Source organism: Oncorhynchus clarkii, chromosome 12 (assembly GCF_045791955.1).
Source record: "Oncorhynchus clarkii lewisi isolate Uvic-CL-2024 chromosome 12, UVic_Ocla_1.0, whole genome shotgun sequence".
Lineage (NCBI taxonomy): Eukaryota > Metazoa > Chordata > Actinopteri > Salmoniformes > Salmonidae > Oncorhynchus > Oncorhynchus clarkii.
The window spans coordinates 31,511,006-31,532,702 of record NC_092158.1 but is presented as its reverse complement, the minus strand read 5'-3'; the positions used below and the strand labels follow the sequence as shown (position 1 = coordinate 31,532,702).

The 21,697-nt window shown below is 44.5% G+C and overlaps 3 protein-coding genes across 9 annotated transcripts in view; 1 reads left to right on the top strand and 2 right to left on the bottom strand.

Moving 5' to 3' along the window:
- Positions 1-740: 740 nt before the first annotated feature.
- LOC139423063 (pigment epithelium-derived factor-like) lies at positions 741-5,737 on the bottom strand. Of its 3 annotated transcripts, XM_071174678.1 has the most exons (9): positions 5,491-5,737; positions 4,461-4,511; positions 3,105-3,168; positions 2,609-2,798; positions 2,349-2,507; positions 2,042-2,245; positions 1,815-1,954; positions 1,467-1,677; positions 741-1,359 (listed from the first exon to the last, which is right to left on the bottom strand). In XM_071174678.1, the coding sequence occupies exons 2-9, from the start codon at positions 4,490-4,492 to the stop codon at positions 1,109-1,111; spliced, it is 1,251 nt and encodes a 416-aa protein (XP_071030779.1). In that variant the 5' UTR covers positions 4,493-4,511; positions 5,491-5,737; the 3' UTR covers positions 741-1,108. The 3 variants fall into 3 exon arrangements, with proteins under 3 accessions (XP_071030779.1, XP_071030777.1, XP_071030778.1); XM_071174676.1 differs by lacking the exon at positions 4,461-4,511 and having other exon boundaries at positions 5,491-5,619; XM_071174677.1 differs by lacking the exon at positions 4,461-4,511 and having other exon boundaries at positions 3,105-3,180; positions 5,491-5,549.
- A 487-nt stretch (positions 5,738-6,224) lies between these two features.
- LOC139423061 (alpha-2-antiplasmin-like) lies at positions 6,225-10,863 on the bottom strand. 4 transcript variants are annotated; one of them, XM_071174674.1, is made up of 8 exons: positions 10,657-10,863; positions 9,268-9,339; positions 8,943-9,141; positions 8,683-8,826; positions 8,338-8,526; positions 8,087-8,229; positions 7,686-7,890; positions 6,225-7,096 (listed from the first exon to the last, which is right to left on the bottom strand). In XM_071174674.1, the coding sequence occupies exons 2-8, from the start codon at positions 9,322-9,324 to the stop codon at positions 6,720-6,722; spliced, it is 1,314 nt and encodes a 437-aa protein (XP_071030775.1). In that variant the 5' UTR covers positions 9,325-9,339; positions 10,657-10,863; the 3' UTR covers positions 6,225-6,719. The 4 variants fall into 4 exon arrangements, with proteins under 4 accessions (XP_071030775.1, XP_071030776.1, XP_071030773.1 ...); XM_071174675.1 differs by having other exon boundaries at positions 8,338-8,496; positions 10,657-10,788; XM_071174672.1 differs by lacking the exon at positions 10,657-10,863 and adding an exon at positions 9,745-9,924 and having other exon boundaries at positions 9,268-9,357.
- A 1,866-nt stretch (positions 10,864-12,729) lies between these two features.
- Positions 12,730-21,697, top strand: part of LOC139423060 (Na(+)/citrate cotransporter-like) — a 29,716-nt gene continuing 20,748 nt past the window's right edge. Inside the window, exons 1-7 of one of the 2 annotated variants that reach the window (XM_071174669.1) lie at positions 12,730-13,075; positions 15,116-15,244; positions 16,904-17,040; positions 17,218-17,543; positions 17,806-17,995; positions 18,178-18,300; positions 18,760-18,972. In XM_071174669.1, the coding sequence (XP_071030770.1) occupies positions 12,947-13,075; positions 15,116-15,244; positions 16,904-17,040; positions 17,218-17,543; positions 17,806-17,995; positions 18,178-18,300; positions 18,760-18,972 (1,247 nt within the window). In that variant the 5' untranslated portion in view covers positions 12,730-12,946. The remainder of the gene's footprint in view (positions 13,076-15,115; positions 15,245-16,903; positions 17,041-17,217; positions 17,544-17,805; positions 17,996-18,177; positions 18,301-18,759; positions 18,973-21,697) is intronic. The other variant, XM_071174670.1, reaches the window with a different exon arrangement.

The following is a 21,697-nucleotide window of genomic DNA, read 5'->3' as shown; positions in this document are numbered from 1 at the left end:
AGAAATTCACTGCGACAACCGTTGATAGACATAGCTGGTAAATTCGCTCTGGCTATCTACTCCGAGTGTGCCAGAGCGCAGAATAACTGACAAATTTACGAATGCTCAACACCCGTTGAATATAGCCGGTGTCAGTAAACGTTGTCAAAAAACGTGTAAATTGTTGCAGAGTTGCAGTCACCAAAGCTCTGGGTAACATAAAAGCAGCCTAACCAGCTCTGCAAGGGCGAGAAAATGGTCAGTGAGCTGTTCTCTCATTTGTGTCTGGAAGTAACTAGCCAATGTTAGCTTGGGTGCTTGACTGTTGTCGTCGTTGTTAGGACAGAACGCTCGGCTAAAGCTTAAGAGTGTGTGAATGATGCAGCTCTCCAGTAGGTACCAAAACATTCAAAGGCCATTTTCTCAAAAGTGAGGTTAAGTTAATCAACTTTCAAAGCAGAATTACTTTCCCATTGTTCCTCAAATGCAGTGTATGAAATACAATTTTGTAGCTCTGTGTCTCTGCTTTTATCCAATGTAAAAAACACAATTTCAAATTATGCAACATAAGACCGAATCAAGGCGGTCGGTCACATATGTTTGTGTTCGTCCTTTAATTTTGTTTACCAGCACAATAGCTAAGGAAAGAACATCCAAGAGTCCAATTTCTTTCCAAAATAACCCTTTACTGGAAGCAGCTATTGTATGTCAACTAGATAAAGTTATACAACTCCCTCTATGGAGTCAGACAGACAAACAGAAAGACTTAACTTCAATGTTTATTTATTGCATCGCAATTGACAATATTATGAAGAGTATTTTTGGGGGGTTAAAGTATGTGCCTTTATTTAAATATTATGAGAGGTGTACTTTTCAATCACAAATTATTTTCCCTGAAAACAACTTGAGACTATCAGTTGTGAGTGTTCAGACTTTTGGTCTGAACTTGTAGTCTGAATGGTATGCATGGTTTTCATACATGATTAAGAAACTGTATTATATGATCAATGGGTAAATCTAGCTGCTTATCCACCCTCTCATATTGTGCATTTATGACACAAAGAAGCTTAAGCTTAACGATGGCTGATACCCTCCTAGGACCTGCTTAGAATGCAGTGTGTGTCTGTGTTTATATCCTCAGATTGCGTGGGTTGACCACCTTGCCAATAAAGAGCAGTGCCCCCGAGGCCTCATCCCTCACCAGGAACAGGAAGGGATGGTCCACGCAGTACGAAAGGGGTGTGGAGGCGGGGTGGGAGCTGGCATACTGGGTGCCCTCTGGGGCCATCTCCATGACAACCTTATGATTGAGGCTGCTGAGTTTCGCCACCTGAGACGTGATCTTGGTCAGGTCTGTGTCTGCCAGAAATTCGTCGAGACCTGGAGAGATGGAGAAAGAGGATATGAGAGATGTGAAGGCAGAAGAGCAAAATGAAGACCGAGAGGGAGTGAGAGGAAGAGAGAAGGAGGGAGGAGAAGAAACTCACCCAGGTCAGTGAGCAGTGGCAGGAGGTCAGTAGAGTAGCTGAATTTTAGGACAGGCAGTGTGAGGGCCGTCTGCACGGGGTGAAGGGTCATGGAGAGGTCCTGAACAAACTCAGCTGTCAGGCTCTCCTCCACCAAGGTCATGTTCTGAGTGACATCATCAGGAAGGAACACAAACATGCTCACATCATCCTGCATCTGGATCTGAGCAATCTGGAGAGAAAGGGAGAGGGAGTGTGGGGGGTCATCAATAAATGTTTTCCCTGAGGCAAACTTGATAACTGGCTAGTTAAGAAAGTAATGACCACTGGAAAAAGCATAACTGCTGAATATACTGCATCTGTACTCACTGTACAGCCCAGGTCTGGGTCTACACCCATCTTCACTGGGTAATTGTCCTGCTGCATCATGGAAATGCGGGCAGGAGCCTCTCCAACAAGCTGGAAGTCCTCCATCACTCCACTCTTGCTGAACCGAGTCATCCACTTCACTACACACACACAAACAGCATCCCATAAGTGACTGCACACTTTGGGGAGAAGGGTAGAGAATTGGACTGCAGACAGACTGTCCTTACCTTTGAAGTAGGCAGCACCCAGAGGAACCACACCAGAGTTCCGTCCCAGGGCCTTGGACATGAAGCGGTCGACCTTGCCGCCCGTCTGCTGTTTGACCCAATCATTGATCTCATTCACATCTTTAGCCCCGCCCATCAGAGTCTTGGGACGCACCCCATACTGCTTCTCCACCACGCCAAAGTATTCCTGCTTCAGACGCAATCCTAGAGAGATACACACAGGTCAACAAACATACACACAATCAAAACACACAGACTGATCAAAATGATCTGAGACACATGCATGCTTACACACACACACACTCACTGCGGGCCAGGTAGACACGTGCAGCGATGCTGAGGCCTTTGCCAGGTGCTCTGAGTGATGCAAGTAGGTCTCGGAGTGTGTCATGGAGCTGAGGGTCCTGCAGGGTGTGATACCTCAGAGCTCTGTATAACCACCTCTCTGAACGATCCGGAGACGCTCCTGAGAGAGAGAGATCAATATGTAATTACAAATTTGCCAATTAAATACCAGATAAATAGCAGACAGTGATATAAAGTATAACAGTGCTGAGGCTTACTAACCCATGGATAGCTGAGTGAGCACTGCAGAGATGCTGATGGGGGCCAGGAACACGTTAGTCTTTGGGTTGCGACCCGCCAAGGCCCGGAACAGGTTGTAGCCGAAGTCAGAGGTGGCAGCGGCCATCTTTGCTCTGGGCGTGGTAAAGAGCTCCACAGCTTCCTCTCCCCCTCCCGCCTCCTCTGTCTCCAACTGCATGGGATTGGTCAATCGAAAGACATAGGAAGAGAGAGAGGAGGGTTATTGACATGGCTTGTTCATGGAGAATGAGAAAAATAAGGAGATAGAGAAGTGATGTGACAAAGAGTGATGCTGTTCGGAATTGGCAAGCCAGAATGAAAATGGAGGGACGTAGAGATGGAGAGACTGTGGTGAATCTACTAGAGGAAGATGTGAGATGAAGTGTAGAATAGGAAAGCCAAAGGGACGGAGTGAATAAAAGACCTGAGAGCATAAGAAAGAATTGAGAGTGAAAACAGCGATGTGGAGTGGTCTCACCAACTGAGCATAAGAGAGGGAGAGGAGGAACCCCAAACACAGCAACAGGGTCGTCCGCATCATCCTGCAACACAAACTCAATTACACACACATTATTATTCAAACATACACTCTCTCCATTGAGAATGCTTTTTAGTCCAGGGCCTAGGCTTAATCTGTGTCAGGGAAACTGGCCCATAGATTTTTTGACTGTGAGTGGCTGCAGGGCTCGTGTGGGAGAATGTAGTTTTAACTTGTGATAAATCCTGTCAGCATCTCTTCTTTTCCCTCTTCTTTTCTTGCTCTCACTAGGCGGTGATGTTTACATGTTTGTGTGTTCAAACTGAGCTCCGTTTCTTCCTCTTACTGAGCAGACTAAAACCATGCCCAAGCAGTCTGTGCGTGCAGTCATGCGAAAATGTATTTTGTCCCCCTACACCAAACGTGATCACGACACACAGGTTGAAATATCAAAACAAACTCTGAACCAATTATATTAATTTGGGGACAGGTCGAAAAGCATTAAACATTTATGGCAATTTAGCTAGCTAGCTTGCAGTTGCTAGCTAATTTGTCCTGGGTTGTTATTTTACCTGAAATGCACAAGGTTCACTACTCCGACAATTAATCTTAACAGAAAAAGGTCAACCGAATCGTTTCTAGTCAACTCTCCTCCTTCCAGGCTTTTTCTTCTTTGGACTTTATATGGCATCTAATTACCACAACTGACCATCTGACCTCAGTTCATCTTTCAATCACCCACGTGGGTATAACCAATGAGGAGATGGCATGTGGGTATATGCTTCTAAAAGACAATGAGGAAATGTGAGGCAGGACTTGCATTGCGTTCGGCGTCACAAATAGAAGCAACTTCTATTTTGGCGCTTGCCAACGCAGACGCTCGTTGGTGCGTGCGAGCATTGTGGGTGCAATGATCGAATAACGTGTGTGTGTACATTTATTTTGCAACGCTTGCGCATGCGACGGGTCCGGTTTGGGTAGCGTGTAAACTATGTAATATATCCCAAACTTCTGGCTCTCCACACACACAGTGTAGCTAACGCACAACACAAGCAGAGGCAGACTGTTCACACCGGTTTACTAGCTAGTCACACTAACACAGCTAGTAATGTTAATGAGCTTTGTGGGTTGAATAGGGTCATACAGAGTCCAGAGAGGTGAGCAGACTCATTGACACAGACAGAGAAGTGACAAAGTGAAAGGTGACAGGAGATTATGGAGAGTTTGAGGAGGATGATTTTTCAGACCACACACAAACACAGAATAGTAGTATAACTCTGCCAGTTCTCATTCCCAACACCCCCGCTCATTCGTTCCTTCTCCCTCTCACGTTCTCTTTTACCCACACACACATACTCTCTTGTTCCCCCAGCACATCTGGTTGTCATTGAGCTTCTCCTGGCTTCCCTGATGAAAAGAAACATCCATCACTGAACCTCAGACCACACACACTTCTCTCAATTCCTTTCTTCTTCTCCGCCCCCTCTCTGCAGGCCTGATGGTTAACCCAGGCACTTCATCTCTTTCCAACCCAAAGAAGCCAGCCAAACCCACAGAGACCACCTCTCTGTACTGAGGCTGCCCTCTACCACACAACCATACACAATCAAGCATGGTAAATTACCACAATGTTTGGCTAATGATACTATAGGTCATCTTTTTTTTCTTTTTTTGGGGGGGGGGGGGGGGGCACAAAAAGTTGTTTGGACACCAAACCACTGCTCTCCTACACGCTCACACATCTATTGACTCCCATACTTTCAGGCCACAAACAATTAATCTCCTGCCATGAGAATGTCTATCCTGCAGGTCCTGAGGTACGGACCACTATGTGCACAGTGTTCTTCAATTGCTCTATACACATCACCTTGCATATGGAGTCTAGACATGTCTTTAGTATTTTCTCTATTAGATAGGTTTGTCAAACCATCTTGAGTGTTTACTGTGATATAGAACTGACTAAAAACAGGGACAATTTAATAAGTTGTTTGGGCTCTGGGAAAGGTTAGTCTTGGCGTGTTTCCCTTGGCGCCCTGCTCAGCAGCTTGAATGGAAATTATGTTACCAGTGAAAAGTAGCCTACTGGAAAAGAAAAGGGACCAGTGGACCAAATTCACCATAACATTGTGCACTTAAGTCAAAGCATGGATTATTCACACCTGATAGGGAGATTTATCATAAAAGGAAGGCTTCAAAACACCATAACACTACAAAGCCTGATTAAACAAGTCCTGCTTACTAAAGTGTTACTAGGTCTACTCCGTTCTGTAAATGTTGCACAGGAGGTTCTGACTGGAGAAAAGAAAATACCGTTAAGGTTTAGTGCCCGAGTCTTTCATTCCGTGCAATCGAACTTGATTAAATATGACGCATAAACGCGACTAACCTTTCAGCGCGAATATGGGCCACGTCGCCCGCCCGTGTGTCTTCAGCAGCCGTTTCTCGCGTAGTGCTGAATATAGCGGGGCGACGCACACAGCGGTGTATGAGAGCGGTGGAGCCAACTTTCCCCCGCCCTGCTCTGACGTAGCAGAGGATATAGCCGGTTGGGTTTAGCAAGAAGCCAGATGGCTGCTTTGAGCGAAAGGCACATTCATGGTCCCTTCTCTCCTTCACTGCCCTAACATAACAGTATGTCAAATTTCACGCGCAATCAATTGACCTAAAACGTGAATTATTTTTTTAATCGCAAGAATGTGCTGGAGAGTTGGAGTTAATTCTGCAATATTTTTTGTGCGACCCAATCAAAATCAGACCTTAGTTAGAGATCTGTCACTCATTGAAAGCAAGTCTAAAATACGGGAGATGCATTTTATTTCTATGCTTCTAGTTCGTGTCTTTTACTTTTGTACACCAGCGCCAAACAGCTGATATCAGTATTTTTGGTTCTAGAAAATATATTTCACTGGTTTAGATGGTACAATGATTATCTGCACTATACTTGCTTGTTTTGTCAAACTGAAATTAAGCAAACTACTAGAATTTTAGCAAACAGGAAATAGCGATTCCTGATTATCTAAATAAGTTGGGGTATAAGGCCTAGCATAAGCCCATTTAAAATAAAATAATCAGTTCTTATACCAAAACTCCAGTAACATGATCACATCCACTACTAAGACATTGACTTCATCCCTTTTCTTTAATCAATACCAGAGGTGGGAATAATCAGAACAAAGCACAAATAGTGTAAGACAGTGCACAACCAAGTGTAGAAATGGCAACAAATTTGAGTGTTCATCCACACAGTAGTATGGGACAGGTCCATGGTCTCTCCTAAATCCAGGGGCATACAGTGGGGAGGGACTGAGAAGTCAGGTGTCTAGGCATAGGGGCTGGGGTTGATGTTGGTCTGGGAACTGTCAATGGATTAAGATTTGCTATATGAGGGCTAGGATCCATATGTGACCGGCTGGTTGGGCTGTATTGTTCAGGGCAGAAAAGTGAGAGATTGATGCCCAGCCTGATGCCCAGCCTGCCCCAACCAAAGTTGGTTTAGGAAGGAACTGTATGAGAGGGGTTGGCACAGGATCTTTGCCCTGCCACTTGGTTGTTGGAGTTCCCCCTCCACTTCATTCAGGGGGTGCTGAGGCACCACTGCATTCTCACTATGGCTGGTCAAAGTACATTGTTGCTGCTATGGGGACCGTCACTCTGTACATTGTTACTATTAGTGCTGTCACTTTGGGTATTGTTGCCATGGGGATCATCACCGAGTTGACTGTCAATGTGCATCGGGCTGGTGTCAGGGACAGGGTTAGTGACAGTGCCCAGGAAGAGGGGAGCAAGGGAGGTGTGGTCTACCAGGGCAAATAGAAAGGGGGAGTTTACAAAGAAGATGGGAACAGAGCGCATTATGGTAACAGAGGTGGCTGCAGATGCGTCGGCCCCTTCCTCACTGAGCTCCACCCCGCAAGCGTGACGCACACTGGACACCTGCAGAGGAACCGCTGATATACCGGACAGATCAGGACCAGAGAACAGAGATCCTAAACCTGAGAGAGAAGAGATTTTGATTGAGCATTCATCCATCCTACACTGTTGACTGATGTAAAACACCTGTTTCTAGCTCACCTGACTCATGGAATAGTTTCAGACCTGAGAGGAAAAACTTGTGGCCAAAACTATTGACCTTTCTCTGCTAGTCTCTAGACAGACTGGATGCTTCCCACAAATTACCAATGTTCCAGATTTCACATCAATACTAAGACAAATGTCAGTTTGGCAGATAAGAGCGGAGTTGGCTGCCGGAAAATCCATCCAGAGCCCTGCCGCAAACATCTCCGGCAGTTAGCTAGGAACTTGGAGAATCAACTGAGTAGTTTGCATGCGCCATGACATTAGCGTTACAAGCTTACAACCACTGACCGGCTGTGGCAAAAATGACCGCATTGTGTGTACACCTCATGTTTGAGGGGATTATTCATTTAGTTTTTGCCCCGCCTACCCAAACTTGTGATTTGTTTGGAGTGTCGTCTGTCTGAATAGCACCCTCGCAGAATTGGCCAAGAAAATCCAACATGACTCCCAGACCTAGTGCGATGGTCCTAGGTCTGGAATTTCCTAGACCACTTCTGTGCTCACCCATGCTGGACAGCGCCTCCTGTAGCTCTTGACGGTACTGCAGGGTGAACTTTGGCAGTTGGACCTGCATGGTGCTCTCCTGAGGTAGACGCCTGTACAGGTCCGAGATGTTTAGCTTGGCCACCAGCGATGACACATTTCCTCTTCCTGGCAACGGCATCACTACTAGGAAGCTGGTGTTTCCCTTAAACGGAAAACGTGCAACCTGCAAACAGAAGGGGGGTGGGAGATATATTTTAGAATGGGATAATGCACAAACTGCACTGTAAATATTAAGAGAAAGGTGGACAAGGACAGTATTTATTATCAATGTTTCAGGAGCAAAACAAATCACCAGTAGGAGGATGTCAAAATATAGAAATTTAAGACAGCAACAGTGCAGAACAGCCAGCCCAGCTCACCTGAGCTCCAAGCTCCCCATCTTCTAACAGGCTCAGTGGGTACTTGGCTGAGCGCATCATGTCCACATGGACAAAGTTTTTGTTGTCCAGGTAGAATTCCCCTTTCTGTGTGAGCTGAGGGTCGAAGCGAGCCTCCCACTCACCTACCAGAGACAACAGGAGAACAAGCCACAGTTGTAAAGGGTAGACACTGCTGAATGGTGTACAGTTTCCAAACCTTTATTTTAAAGACAGGGAGTGAAAAGTCATACCTTTGAAATGCACAGCATTGATAAGCATTAGCACCATGTCGTGCGGAATACTGGGCAGGAAATTGGTCATGTGACCTTTGGTGGCCTCCTCCACCCATCGGTTGACCTCCTCCACTGAGATCAGGGGGGCAGGCTCTGATCTGTACCTACGCAGGGATTCTGCAATAAAGGACTGGTACACCTCAAATTCTGAGAGAGGTGAACACAACATATACCAAGTGTCAAAATGGTAAGACCTTTACAGCAGTTACAATGGATGTGCTTTATAATTATGTTAGTAGATTGCCATTTTCGGGTACAGAGCTGCAGTGCTGACATCTACTCATCCTGGAAGCACACACACACCTGGGCGCAGGTACATGCGTGTGGCCACCTGTAGGGAAGTGTTGGTGAGGTGTTGGAGCAGGCTGCCCAGGGTGTGATGGTAGCAGGGTACAGTGTGGGCATGTAGAGAACTGAGCAGCAACTTCTGGGTCTCGTTGTGAGCTCCTGATAGGGGCAACGACCATGTTGAGCACATTAAGTCTTGGAGATCAAAGCTAACACGCACATACAATCTCAGCTATACACTCTTAACATTATACATGAGCTCTCACACGCCTCACCCAGTGAGAGCTGTGCTAGTGCGAGGGCCACACTTAAGGGTGATATGATGACATTGGGCTGCTCCGGCCCTGCCTGCAGGCTGTCCAGTAGTTGCCGGCCCAGTCGCTCAATAGCACCTCCTACTGACCGCCAGGCCTCCTGTCTGAACACCTGCTCTCCACAGGAGTGGTCCGCAGGAGCTACCATACCAGTTTCATCCTGAAAGAGCAAGAGAGACAGTCTAGGGGTTAGACTAAAGACCAGAGTAGGGTTATGGTGCTAAAAGGTTAGATATTTAAGAAAGGTTGATGTGTTTCAGGGTAGGGTTACGGTTGGCCCTCTTACAGTTAGTCCCTGCCGACAGAGGCAGAGCAGCAAGAGCACAGCCAGATACAGCACCATATCCCAACAGATAACCTGCAAAACAGAACAAACCTGTACAATAATGTAAGGTTACAGGTTCAAGGCCCATTTAGGGGAAAGGCTGGGGCAGATGTAAAAAAAGGTTAGGTTTGCTTGTATAGAAATAGATAAGTACGCATACAAAATATAGCATGGATACCCAAAGGTTCTTGGGTCTCAGTTCCTTTCTAAAGTGCAACAGTGCCTTCACATGACTAGATTGACCAAGTTAAGTTACACAGTGACCAAAAACAGTGACAACCAATACTTCCCTTAATAAGGGAGGACACTGCTTGGATCCAAAACCAACAAAGCCTCTCCCAACACAAATCAACTGGAAACAACTTTCCAGAACAACGGCCACACGCCAAACACTTCTTCACAGACAGCATGAACATGTGCACAAAAATGGTTGCTCACAGAATTAACACTTGACATCACACCACCTTTCCAAACAATGACCGTTCCAGTACCAAGCTCTAACATGAAAAGGACTCTACGGTGCTTTTATACATTTACATGTTCAACACCGATTATAGTCCCCTGGGAAACATGGACCGAAACGATGGTTCCTACCCTGTCACAGTAACTTTGATATTTAAGATTCAATAACAGTGATTATCAATGCATAGCAATTATTGAACCACTCACTTTTACAGAGCAATAACAAAGTACCTATTGCTGCTGGACATGGGACCACTGATTGGCTGAGAGGAAAAGAGAGCCAATCAAAAGCAGGATTTCTTGGCTAGTGGTCAGTGTGGCGCAGCATAAGCCTGGTTCTACAGTGCAGAGATGGGTAGTGTTTTGCTCTGGGACCACAAGTGTTTGTCAGAGGGCCAAAGGTTTCTGTTTTACTTCTAAAGTCCACAAACAGCAAACACTGGCCTCACTACTGCAACGGTATCATATATATATATATATATATATACATTTTTCATCTATATCTATATATCTATATATATATCTATATATATATCTATGTATATATAGATAGATATATGACTCTGCATAGAATCATTAGCGTTCATAGACGTAGTAGAAATAGTGGTAGTGGGGATATTTATTGATTGGTGATTTTAGTGTACATTTACATTTACAACGGGCTCTGTAGTCTTATTTACAAAAAACAGTTTGTGCTATTATTATATCACTAGTGAACAAATAGCTACAGCCATACATCTAAATCATGGTCCAAATAGCTTTAAATAAAAAGCACTTACTACAGTAGAAGTATATGGTTTCATGCACTGTGCCAAAAACTTCCGACTCGCTAACGCCACAATCCCTTCCAAGCCTCTATCAAAGTGAATCGAGATGGTAAAAACTTACCCAGCCGATGTTTGGTCAGGGGATAGGTAATATAGGCAAAAAGGATTAGGATATAGACAGACAGAGAGACAGACAGACAGGCACGGTGAGTGTTCCCTTAGCTGGATCCTGTAGTGCACAGTATTCTACATTGTCAGCCCCCTCATTGGCCAGTTAATGTTCAACCCTGCATTGATTCAGCAGAGCGACTACTCTACCAGAAAATGTGACCCACAGGTCCAATCTGTCTTTAATAGAGCTTTGGCTCCGCAACCCAGACAGAGAGCACTGAGCAGCATCATTCCTTCCCTCTCTCATTCCTTCTCTCTTTCCTTCCTTCCCTCATTTTACAGACATATCACTGATCTGAAACATTTAGCAGGTGCAATTCATGTAAAAGTTCCCAGTAGCACAATATTTTCACCTTTCTGCTCTCATCAGATCAGTGGTATCCCTGAGGGAGGAGGACAGATGCATTTTGAAATGTCCAAATAAGGGGGACCCTTACAATGAGAATCTTAATATCTACTAGACTAGTAAGGACGTCTATGGCAGCTTTTACACAGGCAGCACAATGCTGATCTATTGTCAGTAATAGTTTTTTTGACCAATCAGATCAGCTCCAAATAAGATCAAATGTCCAAAGATCTGATGTCAACAGACCAATTAGTGGGGAAAATATCAGAATTGGGCTGCTTGTGTAAACACAGCCTAAATTTCTCTATTTATCTCAGAGAAAGATGCGGGGTGTAGTTTGGATTGTGATATTACTCTCTCTGACCTACAAACACATTTTCCTATAAAGAGTTTGGAAACCCTCACAGATAGCTCTACGACAGTGGCAAATGTCAAATGTCCGCCTACTGAAGTGTCTGTGACCATGAGAGTTGATATGTTCCAATATTATTAATACATGCAGGGACTTTATTTACAACACTGTGTCTCCCTCTATCAGCCCTAATGGAGGAAACCCAACATAAGCACTGTAGATTGTTTCTATATGAATCAGAGTTGCTATTACACCATTTTGGGCCTAATCCTTATCCTCTGTCTCTAGCTAGCCCTTTAGGTAAAATAGAGTAAACACAGAGGGTGTCGTTTGGGGAGGGGGTGGGGGATATTGTTTTTCTTGCACAGGCCGCCCCATTCCAGCCCTATGCCCACACAAGACCTTGGCACAGCCGTTGCCACCCCACAATGCACCTGTGAATCAGGCCATCACCTGCTCAGCCCCCTTGGGGTGGTTTGGGGTGACTGTCTGTTTACTGCCTTCCATTAGGGTAGTATAAAGGACACCACCTCACACTGTACATGTTAACTCACAAGCCAATTGATTATGTTATGTATACAGGCAGGAATCTGTCAGCATAACTGATTTAGACCTTTACCTGCTACAAATAGCTGACTGCAGAGAACAAGTAGCCTTCTGCTCATTGAAATCCTGGCCCTGAAATGCGGGAAAGGAGGTTTTCACTGATTGGATTACACTGACAATGAAGAAGATGATTGGCCATATTGTATGAAGATCATCTGCAAGGGGTTTTCCATGTTCAAATAAAATTGAAGAAAATTATCTCTGTTTCAACTCTAATTTCTCAGACCATGTTGGCTGTTTCAAGTGACATATCATGATAAGGACTGAGTGTATGTACAAAAATGGGCATAGGGTGGCAGTGTAGGATCTGAAGTCAAATCATGTGTGTGTGTGTGTGTGTGTGTGTGTGTGTGTGTGTGTGTGTGTGTGTGTGTGTGTGTGTGTGTGTGTGTGTGTGTGTGTGTGTGTGTGTGTGTGTGTGTGTGTGTGTGTGTGTGTGTGTGTGTGTGTGTGTGTGTGTGTGTGTCTGTGGTGTTTTGGGGAGTGTAACTTCACAAAGGAAGTTTGGAGTTTCCCAGCAGCTACTGCTGTCCCAAGGAAACCCTATCTATCTATCTATCTATCTCCTCCCCCTTATGTCTCTCTCAGAATACAGCACATTCTAGTTTCAGAGAGCCGTGTTTATTTTTCCTATTTTTTCTAAGTTAATGTTTAAGTATAAATGCTACTCAACATTTTTTCTCTCTCTAGCTCGCACACACACTCACTCACACACGCACAAGAATGCCACTCAAAAGTGTTGCCACCCCTTTGTACACACACACACATGCACACAGAGAGAGAGAGTAAAAAAACAGAGAGAGAGAGAGAGAGAGAGTAGAGAGAGAGACAGAGAGATGTCATGTGCAGTTGTGTCCCAACTGTAAAGCCGGAGGTATCTGGAGGTATCTGAGCTCTCCCTCATAATTTTTGCTTTCTTCCCTGCAATTCTAATTTATGTCAGTATTCTCTGATCGAGCGAAGATGGTGTCTTCGCTCCAGATTATGTGGATGTTCAAGGATGGGGTGATTCTGTTCTGTACACCGTTCCTGCTCCTCCCGCTGCCTCTACTGATCGGAACCACGGTATGCACCAAATTTCTGGAACAGACATATTCCAGGGGTCCTCTTGACCCCATCTAGGCCTAGTCTTTCTGATTTCTGCACCAAGAGTACGCTATCTGTATAATGATTTAAAATATTTTAGTAAGAGCCTGCTAGTATTCTATCGTCTTGTTAGATATTTCATGAATTATTCATTTGTACACCTGACACATGCTGATTTTGACTTAAACATTTATTCCTTTAGACCTCTGCCACACACGCATGCACAGACACACAAACACGCATGCATGCACAGACACACAAACACACACGCATGCACAGACACACAGATGTATTATGTTGATTTCTTTTTCAGAAGAGCGCACTTTTTCTGCCAATTCAGAAAATGGAAATTCCTACAAATGTACAGAGGGTAACAGGGTCAGGATCTGGTGTGACAAGGGGGTGACACATTCTTTCAGCTTGCGCCAGGGGTGAACTTAGCGCAGAACTCTCGTGTTGTCTTTAACCCTTTCTTGTCCTCTTAAGATAGAACTGCCCCGCTAAGCAGCCTGGTCTCAAAGACTACAAGTAATATAGTAAACGGAAAACCGTGACAACTCAAATTAGTATGATATGTTACATTTGGTATGGTTACATAAGACAGAAGGTTATAGCCATGGGAAGTAGGGGAGCTGAAGTAATAAGGATTCCAAAACTGTATAATTACTCATGTCTGAACACTGATTGAATTTGAGCAGCACATACGCTACCGTTAAAAAGTTTGGGGTCATTTAAATATTTCCTTGTTTTTGAAAGAAAAGCATTTTTTTGTCCATTAAAATAACATCAAATTGATCAGAAATACAGTGTAGACATTGTTAATGTTGTAAATGACTATTGTAGCTGGAAACGGCAGATGGATATTTAATAGATAGATATTTAATGGAATATCTACATAGGCGTGCAGAGGCCCATTATCAGCAACCATCACTCCTGTGTTCCAATGGCACGTTGTGTTAGCTAATCCAAGTTGATCATTTTAAAAGGCTAATTGATCATTAGAAAACCATTTTGCGATGATGTTAGCACAGCTGAAAACTGTTGTTCTGATTAAAGAAGCAATAAAATGGACCTTCTTTAGACAAGTTGAGTATCTGGAGCGTTAGCATTTGTGGGTTTGATTACAGGCTCAAAATGGCCAGGAACAAAGACCTTTCTTCTGAAACTCGTCAGTCTATTCTTGTTCTGAGAAATTAAGGCTATTCCATGCGAGAAATTACCAGGAAACTAAAGATCTCATACAATGCTGTGTACCACTCCCTTCACAGAACAGCGCAAACTGTCTCTAACCAGAATAGAAAGAGGAGTGGGAGGCCCTGGTGCACATCTGAGCAAGAGGACAAGTACATTAGAGTGTCTAGTTTGAGAAACAGATGCCTCACAAGTCCTCAACTGGCAGCTTCATTAAATAGTACCCACAAAACACCAGTCTCAACATCAACAGTGAAGAGGCGACTCCAGGATGTTGGCCTTCTAGTCAGAGTTCCTCTGTCCAGTGTCTGTTCGTTTTCACTTCTTAATCTTTTTTGTTTTTATTGGCCAGTCTGAGATATGGCTTTGTCTTTGCAACTCTGCCTAGAAGGCCAGCATCCCGGAGTCGACCTCTTCACTGTTGACTTTGAGACTGGCGTTTTGCGGGTACTATTTAATGAAGCTGCTAGTTGAGGACTTGTGAGGCGTCTGTTTCTCAAACTAGACACTCTAATGTACTTGTCCTCTTGCTCAGTTGTGCACCGGGGCCGCCCACTCCTGGCGTAGAAGAGGGAGAAAACATTTCCTCGTCACACCATAGGGTGTTGAAGTTCAAGTTTACATTACTTGAGCTCGACGAATTCACATCGCAGATCAATGTTTATACAATGGCACCACCAGACACAGAACATTGTGTTCATGTGCTTCAGTTATTTTGTGTGTGTGTGTGTGTGTGTGTGTGTGTGTCCTTTTGAACTCAATAATATTTGGGTTCTCTGTACTTCTATATGGCTCTAAATAGAGTATTGTAACTGTGTGTGTTTGCAGGAGGCAAGATGTGCCTATGTGATAGCTCTGATGGCAGTGTACTGGTGTACTGAGGTATTGCCACTAGCGGTGACTGCTCTCCTGCCCGCTGTCCTTTTTCCTCTGTTTGGCATCATGGAGTCCGAGCAGGTACGTGCGTAAAGATGTAGGATCTTCATTTGAGCACCCTGCTGCTGGAGAACTTTACTGCAATGCAGGAAATGTAAAACCTGTAGAGTATTTGAGGTTAAAGGCTTTTGAAGTTTGTAATTTCCACTTTGACTTGATTCTTCCTTACCGAAAATGTACACTACATGATCAAAAGTATGTGGACAACTGCCCGTCGAACATCTCATTCCAAAATCATGGGCATTAATATGGAGTTGGTCCCAGCTTTGCTGCTATAACAGCCTCCACTCTTTTGGGAAGGCTTTCCACTAGATGTTGAAACATTACTGTGGGGACTTACTTCCATTCAGCCACAAGAGCATTAGTAAGGTTGAGCGATTTTTGCCTGGCTCGCAGTCGGCAATCCATCCCAAAGGTGTTCGATGGGGTTGAAGTCAGGGCTCTGTGCAGGCCAGTCAAGTTCTTCCACACCAATCTCACCGAGTGACTCAGCGGTCTAAGGCACTGCATCTCAGTGCTAGAGGCATCACTACAGACCCTGGTTTGATTCAAGGCTGTATCACAACCGGCTGTGATTGGGAGTCCCATAGGGCGGTGCACAATTTGCTCAGCGTTGTCCGGGTTAGGGTTTGGCCGGGATAGGCCGTCATTGTAAATAAGAATTTGTTCTTAACTGACTTGCCTAGTTAAATAAATAATCGCTTAATTATAAATTATTTATAAATTATTTCCACATTATCATGTGGAAACAGAAAAGGGCCTTCCCCAAACTGTTGCCACAAAGTTGGAAGCACAGTATCGTCTAGAATGTCAATGTATGCTGTAGCATTAAGACTTCTCTTCACTGGAACAAAGGGGCCCGAACCATGAAAAACAGCCCCAGACTATTATTCCTCGTCCACCTAATGTTATAGTTGGTACTATGCATTGGGGCAGGTAGCGTTTACTGGCATCCGCCAAACCCAGATTTGTCAGTCGAACTGCCAGATGGTGAGGCGTGATTCATCACTCCAGAGAACGCGTGTCCACTGCTCCAGAGTCCAATGGCGGCAAACTTTACACCACTCCAGCCGACGCTTGGCATTGCGCATGGTGATCTTAGGCTTCTATGCGGCTGCTTGGCCATGGAAACCCATTTCATGAAGCTCCCGACGAACAGTTCTCGTGCTGATGTTGCTTCCAGGGGCAGTTTGGAACTCAGTAGTGAGTGTTGCAACTGAGGAGAGACGATTTTTACACGCTTCAGCACTCGGCGGTCCCAGCTGAACCGTTGTTGCTCCTAGACATTTCCACTTCACAATAACAGCACTTACAGTTGACCAGCGCAGCTCTTGCAGGGCAGAAATGTGACGAACTGACTTGTTTGAAAAATGTTATCCTATCACGGCACCACGTTGAAAGTCACTGAGCTCTGCCGTAAATCCATTCTACTGCAAATATTTGTCTATGGAGATTGCATGGCTGTGTGCTCAATTTTATACACCTATCAGCAAAGGGTGTGGCTGAAATAGCCAAATCCACTCATTTGAAGGGGTGTCCACATACTTGTGTATATATTGTATCAATCCCTACAAAAATGTCCATTAATTATAATCCACATAATAATAGACATTTCCTGTTGAGAGATTATTTTCCTGCTGTAGCAAACTGGATCAAAGTAAGATCCTACATCTGTATCAGGTGTGTATGCAGTACCTGAAGGACACCAACATGCTGTTTGTAGGCGGTCTGATGGTGGCTGTTGCCGTGGAGACATGGAACCTTCACAAGCGCATCGCCCTCAGGGTTCTACTTGTTGTGGGGGTGCGGCCTGCCCTGTGAGTAGCTAATCACAGGTGTCTATCTTTATCAGTTTTTCAGGTATCAAATCAGGATTGTCTGCAAAATTCAAGACCATGTAAACCCACTGAGCTAAAGCCTAGCATTATTTCCTCCTTCTCCACTTCCTCTTTTCTCTTTCTGATACACTGGCCCCCTTTTGCTGTCCACGCCAGTCTGATGCTAGGGTTCATGGGTGTGACAGCGTTCCTGTCCATGTGGATCAGTAACACAGCCACCACAGCTATGATGGTCCCCATTGTCCAGGCTGTCCTGGAGCAGCTCAACAGCCCACATAATGGGGAGAAGCCCTTGCCCATCCCCCAGAGCCAGGAGAATGTTATGATTCCTGAGGAAAGACTGGAGAACAGTTCAAACCCACAGGACAAACTTATCATCCAGGACAATCACATTCCACTGGAGAAACCAGCCACAGAGGATAAATTGGACTCCCCAGACAAACCGGTTCACCAGGACAACTCTCTGACTGATGGGAAGCCAGGTGAGGGGCACTGGGCTGGGGGCAGAGGTCAGAGTAGGGGGCTAGGTGAGACTGGAGAACTGCCTTCTCACCAACACACCATAATACAGTTACATGTACATGGCGATTTCAGACAAATATAGACGTAGGTTGTATGTCTACAGGCAACAGGCACACTATAGCCTGCCTAACTAACAACTTAGTTAGGACCTCTTGGTAGTCCTGATTCCCAAACCTCTCTAATATATAGTGGTATTGTCTCCCCCTTCCTCTCTGTATAAAGTGGTAGTGTCCATGGTCTTGAAGGAGGGGACTGAAGCAGAGGAGCAGGTTGGGGAGGAAGAGGAGGAGAAGGAGAGGACGAAAATGTGTAAAGGCTTGACGTTGTGTGTGTGTTACGCTGCCAGCATCGGAGGCACTGCCACTCTCACTGGTACCGGACCCAACCTCGTCCTAACAGGGCAGATGAGCCAGTATGTAACACACACACGCACGCACACACACATAGCATATGTACCTCTCACAGACATACACCTCACAAATGTTATGATATCCCATATATGAATATAGATATGGGTATCCGAACATATCGTGTTGATCAACTGGCATTTAACATTTTTGAGAAGTGAAGTTCTTAACAGAAACCCACTGTCAGACTCTTCCCTCAGAACGGTGACGTGATTAACTTTGCCTCGTGGTTCGCCTTTGCCTTCCCCACAATGCTGCTAATGCTGACGCTGGCCTGGCTCTGGCTCCAGCTCGTCTTCATCGGCTTCGAGTGAGTGACCTGGCCAGAGCATCACAGTGCATTATTTTAACTCTACTCTCTCCTCTCAGTTCAACCACGACATGATATTTGTAAAGGTTTGCATAGGCCAAATAGGGCAATGTCTCTCTCACTCACTCTGCTTCTTATCTGACCTATTAGTTTAAATAATCTCTCTTTCTCACTCACTCTGCTTCTTATCTGACCTATTAGTTTAAATAATCTCTCTCTCTCACTCACTCTGCTTCTTATCTGACCTATTAGTTTAAATAATCTCTCTCTCTCACTCACTCTGCTTCTTATCTGACCTATTAGTTTAAATAATTTATCTCTCTCACTCACTCTGCTTCTTATCTGACCTATTCACTTAAATAATCTCTCTCTCTCACTCACTCTGTCTTTCTCTCACCCCCTTCTCTTTTGCTCCCCCACTCATTTCTCTTGTCCCTTTCTCCCCCTCTTCCTCTCTAGTCTGAAGCGTACGTGGGGCTGTGGTGCTGTGCAGTCAGAGAAAGAACATGCAGCGTATGATTTGATCCGTGAGGAGCATCGTCGTCTGGGGCCAGTGTCCTATGGAGAGTTGAGTGTCCTGGGGCTCTTCATTCTGCTGGTGGTGTTGTGGTTCACACGAAGCCCAGGCTTCATCAACGGATGGGCAACCCACATCTTCAACACAAAGGCAGAGTATGTAACACACACCACACAGTGAAATACTTTACACACCATATATACTCAACCACACAGACTCACACACAAAACACTAGCAGGTGGAAATTTACAGACACGTGCACAGTAACACAAGCTTGATCTGAAGGATAGATTACCTGAGTTGTCTTTAGCCCCAGAACCTTCTGTTAGAACAAGTGTCAGGACACGGGGAACAGGAGAAAACAAACACAAATGTACAAAACGTGTCGTTCACAGAGTAAACCGTCTGTGTTGCATCAATAAACATGTTCTGAACTTTGACACACAGAAACACAAACTTGTGCACGTACACACGCTCTGACCGGCACACACAAAGACTTGCATAGGCACATGCACACACAGAGTCTGGGAAACATGATCTCACTAGAGTGAATGAGAGAGTAAGCACACTTCTTTATGACAAACAGATCGATGGGCAGGAGAGGCACACACTGCGGTCTCTCTTATCTGGTCATGTGACCACCCTATCACAGAGGGCATATGTGACGTCTGTCAATCTATGAACGGGCACATCACCATGGAAACAGGTGTTGATTATAGCAGAATCCTGGATCAAACTGGGGCTAAGGTCATCAAACATACTCTGTCCATTACGTCAATCCACTCTTTATTTGTATTTGTAGTTATTAAGGATCCCCATTACCTGATGTCAAGGTAGCAGCTACTCTTCCTGGGGACCAGCAACATTAAGGCAGTTATATACAATTACAAATATTACATGACATTACATTTCATAACACTTTTCACAACACATTACGTGTGTGCCCTCAGGCCACTACTCTACTACCACATATCTACAATACAAAATCTATGTGTACGTGTGTGTAGAGTGTGCGTGTTGTGGATATGTATGAGTGTGTCTGTGCCTGTGTGTCTATTCACAGTCCCCGCTGTTCCATAAGGTGTATTTGTATCTTTTTTAAAATCTGATTGTACTGCTGCATCAGTTACCTGATGTGGAATAGAGCTCCATGTCTCTATGCCGTACTGTGCGCCTCCCATAGTCAGTTCTGGGGATTGTGAAGAGACCTCTGATGGCATGTCTTGTGGGGTATGGATGGATGTCTGCTGTGCTAGTACTTTAAACAGACAGCTCGGTGCATTCAGCATGTCAACACTTCTAACAAAAACAAGTAGTGATGAAGTCATTCTCTCCTGTACTTTGAGCCATGAGAGATTGATATGCATATTATTAATGTTAGCTTTCTGTGTACAGTTGAAGTCGTACATTTACATACACCTTAGCCAAATACATTTAAACTCAGTTTTCACAATTCCTAATTCTAGTAAAATTTCCCTGTCTTTGGTCAGTAAAGATCACCACTTAATTTTAAGAATGTGAAATGTCAAAATAATAGCGGAGAGAATTATGTGTTTCAGCTTTTATTTCTTTCATCACATACCCAGTGGGTCAGAAGTTTACATACAATGGTAGCATTGCCTTTAAGTTGTTTAACTTTGGTCAAACGTTTTGGGTAGCCTTCCACAAGCTTCCCACAATAAGTTGGGTGAATTTTGGCCCATTCCCACTGACAGAGCTGGTGTAACTGAGTCAGGTTTGTAGGCCTCCTTGCTCGCAAACACTTTTTCAGTTCTGCCCACAAATTTTTCCATAGGATTGAGGTCAGGGCTTTGTGATGGCCACTCCAATACCTTGACTTTGTTGTCCTTAAGCCATTTTGCCACAACTTTGGAAGTATGCTTGGGGTCATTGTCCATTTGAAAGTCCCATTTGCGACAAAGCTTTAACTTTCTGACTGAAGTCTTGAGATGTTGCTTCGATGTATCCACATCATTTTCCATCCATGATGCCATCTATTTTGTGAAGTGTACCAGTCCCTACTGCAGCAATGCACCCCCACAACATAATGCTGCTACCCCCGTGCTTCACGGTTGGTGTGGTGTTCTTCGGCCTCCAAACAATGATTGTCATTATGGCCAAACAGTTCTATTTTTGTTTCATCAGACCAGAGGACATTTCTCCAAAAAGTATAATCTTTGTCCCCATGTGCAGTTGTAAACCGTAGTCTGTTTTTTTATGGTGTTTAAAGAGCAGTGGCTTCTTCGTTGCTGAGCGGCCTTTCAGGTTATGTCGATATAGGACTTGTTTTACTGTGGATATAGATGCTGTTGTACCTGTTTCCTCCAGCATCTTTTCGCACCAAAGTACGTTCATCTCTAGGAAACAGAACGCATCTCCTTCCTGAGCGGTATGATGGCTGCGTGATCCCATGGTGTTTATACTTGTGTACTATTGTTTGTATAGATGAATGTGGTACCTTCAGGCTTTTGGAAATTGCTCCAAAGGATGAACCAGACATTTGGAGCTCTACAATTGTTTTTGTTAGGTCTTGGCTGATTTCTTTTGCTTTTCCTATGATGTCAAGCAAAGAGGCACTGAGTGTGAAGGTAGGCCTTGAAATACATCCACAGGTACACCTCCAATTGACTCAAATGATGTCAATTAGCCTATCCCAAGCTTCTAAAGCCATGACAACATTTTCTGGAATTTTCCAAGCTGTTTAAAGGTACAGTCAACTTAGTGTATGTAAACTTCTGACCCACTGGAATTGTGATACAGTGAATTTTAGGTGAAATAATCTGTCTGTGAACAATTGTTGGAAAAATGACTTGTGTCATGCACAAAGTAGATGTTCTAACCAACTTGACAAAACTATAGTTTGTTAACAAGAAATTTGTG